General features: G+C 42.7%; 1 protein-coding gene across 1 annotated transcript in view; it reads right to left on the bottom strand.

Annotated features, from left to right (window-relative positions):
- Positions 1–545: 545 nt before the first annotated feature.
- The window catches only part of LOC146991514 (sphingosine kinase 1-like), a 40008-nt gene continuing 32335 nt past the window's right edge, over positions 546–8218 (bottom strand). The window contains exons 3-5 of the mRNA XM_085773949.1: positions 6547–6641; positions 5622–5737; positions 546–1477 (exon numbers count right to left, since the gene is read on the bottom strand). Coding sequence (XP_085630075.1) covers positions 589–1477; positions 5622–5737; positions 6547–6641 — 1100 coding nt within the window. The 3' untranslated portion in view covers positions 546–588. The remainder of the gene's footprint in view (positions 1478–5621; positions 5738–6546; positions 6642–8218) is intronic.

Below are 8218 nucleotides of genomic sequence, written 5' to 3'. Positions count from 1 at the left end.
AGTTAAACATTATAAAATTGAATTGGTTCTTTTCAAAGGGACAGAGTATTATGCAGGTCATTGTCAGCGTTTATTTATGTCTTTTAAACCTGTAATGAACATAGTGGGTTCTATCTGTCTTCATTGAAATGAAATGGTGGAAAATAAAAATAAATATTGGACAAAGGATGAATTAAAGACAATACATACCTGCAATAAATCATCTCATTGTGAAAATAAATGGCATTGAATACATTAAAAATATATTTGTTTGTGTCACAATTTTCCAGTATATTAAATCTTTTTTTCAGTATTTCTTTAAATGATTTATAATCTTTTTTTTATTTTTATTAATTTATCTAATATTAGACACTTTGGGCCTCCACACACGGCACTTATTTGCTGAAATGTCTCATTGAACATCACAGCATCTTCAATAAAAAACGTGGGTCCTCTTCAGCGCTGAGAGGTTAAAGGTGAATGAATCTTACATCCATTGCTTTGCTCCTGTACCTGTTCACTCCTGATTTGAAATGCTAAAATGAGTTGTTGTTTTTAAAAAAAAAAAATGCCATTAGCCTTTGAAAGAAAATACGAAAGCTGTTTTGTTTATCCAGAGATTAATCTTGCCAGACCTCTGTGCACCTCTGCCTGCACCGGCCCATACTCCACCACTTCTCCGTCTACTGTTATTATCCCTTTGGGTGAATACGGCTCCAGCCTGAGTGCCCGCACCTTAGCGTACACCAGATGTTGGCAGTTAGTAGCCAGATGTGTGCCTTTCTCCATAGCAAGGAACAGCCTCAGCAGAGCGGTGCGTGAAATTCCTGCTCTGACAAAGAAGAGATGGATGACGCCGTCGTCCGAGGTGGCGTCCGGCGCTGCCAGCAGGTCCTCGGCCAGGTGGGACTGGTACATGGCCAGCATGAGGACAAAGTCTTCCTCCTGGACCACCACCCAGTCGCTGGGCAGCGGCTGCTCCAGGGGCAGCAGCAGGGAGTCGGACGGGCCAGGGAGAGCCTTGGTGGCGCTCCTGGAGGGCGTGCTCTCCGTCCGCCGCACTTTGAGGGAGTTGTTGGAGTGGCAGGAGTTGCGATGGGTGTTCTGGCAGGGAGAGTCTCTGGACTGACGGCGCAGCAGAGAAACTGGACTCTTGGAGGAAGCCTGATTGTTGCAGTGCGATGTCTTGTTGTTCTTCACACCTCCGTGGTTGCTGTATTCCTTGGTGGCGGGCAGGTAGGACAGCTTGCCCTTGTAGACGCGGAGGGAAGCCAGCCTCACCAGCGTGCCCACGGTGAACCTGGCAGCTCCTACGTGACGGTACTTCTCGCTCTCCACGTCCACGTCGGCGACGAAGCCCCAGGCCAGAGAGAGGAAGGAGAAGAGACGAGGGCTGGAGGAGAGATGGACGGACACCAGGTCCATAGGGGACACCAGTCCTTTGCAGAGCAGGAAGCCACAGCTGAGCAGGAGGTCCTCGCTGGACACCGGAGACGCTCTGGAGGAGCAGAGATTATATATATACATATGTTATGTAAGAATAAAAAGTCATGTTTTCAACGTTTAAACAAAGAGAAGTACATCCATGGTGTGAAAAACAACACGAACACCTCATGAACTTCATGGAGTCACTGAGGTGTTGAGGTGTCTGAGCAGCTACAGGACACTTCAGATTAAACAGAAAACAACAGGCACCACAGAATTACTTCTATCCCAGGGTATATTTAGTCCACATTTCTGACCAAATGCACTTGAGTGTGTGACAGGTTGTGTTTAGAGCCTCTATAATTAGACATAGGAGCTGGACTCTAGCCCTAATGCTCCAGGGTCTGCCTGGTTGTTCGTCAGACAACAGTTTTAAAAAAAAAAGAAAAGTCCATCACAACCCCTCAAAGGTGAAGCTGGTGTCTTTCATCGAATAATTTTGTCAAAACAACAGTTCAAAACTGAAACAAATGTAGTTTGGGTGTAATTCACACATTTTGAGAAGCTGGAAGTTTTTGCCCTTTCCCTTCATAAACAACTAATTGCCTAATGGTTACAGACAGCCATACACCAGTCCTCCAGGAGCAGACACAGTTAAAAATCCAGCTTCAAAAATAAAAACAAGAAGGTGCACTTAATATTTTTGGGTTAGGAAGTGGGTCAAGGCTCGTGTGTGTTTTGGGGAGAGAGCTATAAGAGGAGTGTTATACAATATCAGAGTAACGGTGACCTTATTATGTAACCATAAAAATACAGAGAGGAGGTAGATCAGGAGGGTGGAGTCCCATCGAGCTGTGAAGTGACACGGCCGAGGGGGGTGGGGGGTGGGTGGGTTGGGGGGGGGTCAACAGGGGACTGGGTTCAATAAACCAGGAGGCTCAGGGACAAATCTCAGAGGTGGGACAGAATCAGCTCATGGGCCTTCAGACATGACAGGCCAGTCAGACAACAAAGACAACCCCATCTGGAAGAACGGAGACAGGGGTGGAAGGTCAAGATTACCCCTCCCCACGCACACCCACAATACACACACACACACACATACACAAACACAGCCAACACACACACACACAGAGATTTTGCCTGCTGTTACCACCCACGGCCAATTACAGTGATGACTGGACGTCTCGGTGGAGTTCTGGCTGCGGCCCTGCAGATATCTCCATATTCATCATCCTGAATGAATTCACCAGTCTGGACGTCCAAACAACCTCATCCTCATTTCCTCTGCTCCGATTCTGTCTAATCATCATCTTCTAATAAGGTAGAAGGACAGGATATACGTTTCATTTACCTAAGTGTTTCCACTTTGTTTTTATATGTTTCTAAAATTGTTCAAGATTAAATCAGTGGTTTCAAACTGTCTTGGACTGAGCTCTCATAAAAGTGTTTGTTTATAGCATCTTGTCAAGTATCAAGTGAGTTGTCCAAAGGTCTACTAAGAACCTCGCAAAATCACAGATGGTTTAATTTAAATACAGTCTGTGGAGGTCCAATTATCAATTATTAAAAAAAAAAATAGAGATTAGAAAAAAGATTATAAACAAGTCTGAAAAATGAAATTATTATTCTAATTATCTCAGATTTATCTTCTGTGTGTGTTCTAACTGAAAACAAAGTTAATTTTTGCCCACATTACCACATGTTACTGAAAATATCTACAAACTGGTAAGTTGTTAGACACGATGGAGCCTGTGTGTGTGTGTGTGTGTGTGTGTGTGTGTGTCTTATTTCCAGGCTTGATTTTTGCTGAGACTGTAACCTTTCTAAACTCATGCAGACTTTGCTTCAGGTCACACCGCCCTAGGAAATTACTCCAGCTCCAAAATTAGCTTCAGGTTCTGTCTGAACACAAAGTTTAAAGAGATAATCTCCATATTTTTCTAGATCCTCTCTATGTACTTGAAGCTTTTCCTGTGGTGCCTGTAAACAGCCAGAGGAGGGAGACTGTCCCTCACCCCCAAGTGTCACCTCTGTCACTTCAGAAACCATCAGCATTCAAGCCTCACAGATGATGTTCCAGCTCGTGCTCATTATGTTTGTGTACGGAAACACATTAAACCCTCACTCAGCGAACTTGTTCACTGCATTGCATAATACCAGATACGTTCTAGCTGTCACTCGTTTGATCCACGTAGCCCCGGTGAACCCTACATTCAGCTGGGAATAATACCAAATACACTCTGGCCAGGGCCACTGCAGGACAGCCTGCAGCAACCACACACAGAGAGCGAGAGAGATGTTTTCTGGATGCCCCGGGAGAGTGAGAGGAGAGTAAACAATACAGAGTCTGGTCTCTTCCTCCCATTGTTGCTGCCGCTCCGGCTGGAAGACCATTGTGTGACGAGAAGCTGATTGGCAGATGCAGTAGAAGGGATGAATGAATCTGGCTCTTTGGTGAAGACAGAACCGTCGTTGTGAGATGTTTTCTTTCATTTCATTTTATTGTTAATTTATTCAACTAAGCCTTGATTTAGTCAGGGGTCAGCGTTAGAGTAGAAGGTCACAGGACACAGCCAGAAGCAGAGTCCGCTGCTGACAGATGGACTGATGGCCCACTTCAGATCAAAATCACTGGTCATCACAGGTCGTGACGAAGAAAAACTCAGGTTTAATAAAAAGCTTCTGAGGGCCTAAACATCAGATCATACAGTATATCGTCAACTCTTTTTCCAAATCGAATTGCAGATATCGCACAGCCCTGTACTTGCCCACGTCAGGGCAACCAGTTGGGAACAATATAAGAAGCCAGTGAATTGATGACTTCATGTATCCTGGTAAAACAGTGAGTCCACACAGGGTGTTTAACTGAGACTCCTCGCCACCGTAAAGCACCTTTTTACGATTCAATTCTGTTTGAACTTCAGATTATCATGCAGGTTAACTGAGGTCTATTTATTTTTTGACTGGTTTATGTGTTTGTACTTTTAGGTCTTTATTGCAAAAATAGTAGAAGGTGACGGGAAACGAGGACGACGAGGTCTCTGTCCTGACTTGTTCCAGAGTGAAGGCCTAACCCTTAGATTATAGAAGATATAGTTTTCAGTAGATTGACAAGTTGAATTATAACAAACCATTTTACAGATACTTCACTAAGAAAATAATCTACTTAGTAAGCGATAATAACATGATTAGTTGTATGGTATCAATTTATCTACCTCTGAATCTGATCAGATTAGATATTGTTCATTCATTCATTTTACTCTCCCCACCTTTCTCTCAGGCCTTCAGCTTCTTCTCTCTGTTCTTTGTTCTGGCTGAATGATCTGCAAACAGTCACTCAAATGAGCAAATCATCAATAATTAATACAGATGAGATAAGTGCATTTTACTCTAAGGAGCACCAGGGAGCAGAAACTGTGTGTGTCTGAGGTTTGGTAATAGGAACAACACTGTATCGGATTATTTTAGATTAATAGTAATGCTTTTTTTTAGGAGTAGGTCTGTCTGGAGCTGAAGCAGCAAAATACCGGTTCTTATATTAAGACAGGTGAGATACAGTGCACCATTGGTACCACACTGAGGTACTGAGGTACAGCTGACGCAAGGGGACTGTGGCCATTACACACACACAGCCCGTCATTGTCAGCAAAGCTCCAACTGTGTGTTCACTGACATTTACATCAGTTTCTTGTTTCTGGTCCAGTCTGTCCTGCAGCACAGAAACCTGTCTGATGGGGGATAAAATGAAAGCTTTGGAGCGAATCTTAGACTGAAACTATCCACTGGATAATCTAACAAGTATGTCACCTGACTGGTCGGACTGGTTTCTCTGCAGCTCTGTGGAGGGTTAGTCTTGTCAGAATAGTGATAGTACAATGCAAATTAGATTTTTTTTAAACCATTATCTACAGTAAATAACAACAACTTTCACTGTTACATTTACAGCAGTTACATGAATGATTACTCAAGTTATGGTTTGGTCTAGGAAAAAAAAGGAAAATTGTGAAGATTTGCTCTGAAATTAAGTGAAAAAATTCATCATCATCCATCATCCAATAATTCATTCTCTCCCAGTCGACTACTCCCTTAAATTTGACTGAAACTAATCCGGTAAATCTACCGTCTGTGCAGCCCTGAGTCATACTGTACAACGTCAGAAGCACACCTGTACATTTAAGACAAAACATAATGCGCTGATGTTTGGTTTTATTCACCTAGAGTAGTTATGTATGGATGCAGCCAAAGCGTTGCCTGATCCACCAGGAAGGATTCCCAGTGGGGTCCGGATGGCCTCCTCCCAGTCCGGTCTCTCCAGCAGACCATTTATCACCTGACAGACACAGAGAAAACAGACGGATACAGATATATATGAATATTCCCTATAAGGGAAATCAGACTTAAAGAGTATTACACAGCAGGCAGGACTGAGTGTTTAGTCTTAATACTTTGTGTCTGTAGAAAGTAAAGTAACAACACTCGACTGATCACCAGAACTATAATAACAAAAGGCTAATTCATAAATATAACACAATACATCACACACATTATGTATAGCACTGCTTGTGAAAGTTTCTTTGTTTGATGTATGAAACCAGCTGTCTCAAACACAAAGAGATTTCGCTAGTAGCAAAAATCTGATTAGAATGAGAAGTATGAATGAATTATTAAAAGAGCTGCAGTTTAATTTTCTGTCTATGATTTAATTGAACAATTTCTTCAGCCTTATTAGTAACATCGCCCTTCAGCTTTATGTTAATGTCACACTCAAACCCAGACACAGACAAGCGATGCTGCATGAAGGATGATTTTCTCTCTTTTTAGGTGAATGATGATGTGACCACGTCTATGTACCGTCTAAACCTGGTGTGAATAAAACCAGTAGTCATACAAACTGAAATACACACAATGTGCATGCAGATGTGTTTATAGACTCAACAGATTAATCAGTTAGTCAGGAGGAATAACAGTGTCTGAGTTAGTAAGGACACGTCCAGGTGAGTGATGGGATATGAATTCATCTCTGTCATATTTTTATTCAAAAACCTTTGAGAAGTGATGATGTTGACTTTCACTGACCGTCAGAGCTTTGAGCTTGAATGCGACTATATGAAGTGTGTGTGTACGTGCGTCTCTCTTTACCTCGTGCAGAAGGCCGTCTCCAGACATGATGACTAACGCGTCCCACTGAGACAGGTCGGCTTCTCTCACCAGCTCTCGGGCATGATTCTGCCGCTCTGCAAAACAGACACAGAAATGGTGAGTGTGTTTGCGGAGGTGTGTCTTTCCTGTCCGAGAAATGAGGGATACCCGCTCCATATTTCTCTTGTACTATTGCTAAAAGAGAAATTTGTCCTGTCAGCTTCCTCCCTCCTCAGAGAGGTCAGAGGTCACGGTCAGCTCTAATGGAGGCGTGACCGACTGCAGGTGTTTGCTCTTGGCACCAACAACCTGGCCTGTGAGTGTGGGTTCATTTAGAAATGAAGTTAACAAATATCAGATCAGAGGTAACAGAAGAGTCCTGGTCCTCCATGCTGCTAATCCTCTTTCTCCGACTCCTTTCCCCTTCAATTCCCAAATTTAAGTATCACCGTGGGAGGGAAAGCTATCTATGGTCTGTGGTCTTAAATGAAGTGTCTGCCACACTGCCGATTAAATCGGAACAACTAAATTACCCAGTAGCACTTTGTCAGATTAATCTGGGGCTGTGTAATCTGATGAAGTGGGACTTTGGTGTCGAGGCCGGCTGCTCTCAGGTGTTCAATACAAAAACAACTTTTTTTACTTCTCATTAGAGTCAAGACTTTTCGAGTAATGTTTCATTTCCTGGAGAGAATTTAGATGATTTGACCTAATTATAGGGAAAGTGTAGACAGCCCTTTTATTTAGTACACTTCAATTATTTAATTCTAATTAAGTATAACTTCAATCCAGTGGCAGATCAGCTGGAGACACAAGTAAGCACGATAAAACACATTCATGAGCATTTCTTTGGGTTAAAGTTAAACTGCTTCTTCAAGGAAAGGCCAGTCTTCCTTATAATTACAGGTCTCTTCGGGAGCCTTCCTTGGAAATTAAAAACCCAAAGAATAAAGAGTAATAAGTATCTTGGGTCTTGTTTATGTGTAGAGGATGGGGTGGGAGAGTGACAGACGAGACGGTGCAACGTCAGCAGTAAAGCGGGTGATTTACCAGACCACAGTGATGAAGAGGGAGCTATTAACCAGTCAATCTATTTTCATGAAATTACACGTCTCATCTGGCCTGAGAACGCCTGGGGATCCCCCATGAGCAGCTGGAAACCGCTGGTAGGGACATGATGGATGGATGGATGGATGAATGGAAATATACTCCAGATTTTTATTATTTTGCAGTTCACACTAAAATCTGCACCTGCTGACCACGGTCTGTGGGGGGATATCGGCAGTGAGATTGCTGAACCTAACTGAACAGTAATTTCCAGTCTAGTGAAGCTTCTGTTGACGTGTGGAGAAGTTACAACCTTTATATTTTTATTGGAGGATCATGTAAACTCCCCAAGGACGCCTATGGGTGAGATGATGTGAGCTCCTATTGTACTTGCACCATGTGAAAACCTTGTGCTGTGACACTGTGGATATGAATATGAATCATCCCATTGGGTAGAATTCTTGTAATTGTTCAATAACAAATTGAACAAAACACTGTGATACAAACCCATTCTTGATTTTGGCCTAATTTTTTTTACTGTTAGCTCTTCAAATCTCACTGTGTACATCTTGATGCACAGTCATGATAAAGGCTTTCTATTCTTATGATCAGCTCAGTTTACTTT

This window comes from Trachurus japonicus, chromosome 1, assembly GCF_045865225.1.
Source record: "Trachurus japonicus isolate A0001 chromosome 1, Traja_1.0".
Classification (NCBI taxonomy): domain Eukaryota; kingdom Metazoa; phylum Chordata; class Actinopteri; order Carangiformes; family Carangidae; genus Trachurus; species Trachurus japonicus.
The sequence above is the reverse complement of the archived record's forward strand: the minus strand, read 5'-3'. Positions and strand labels throughout refer to the sequence as shown.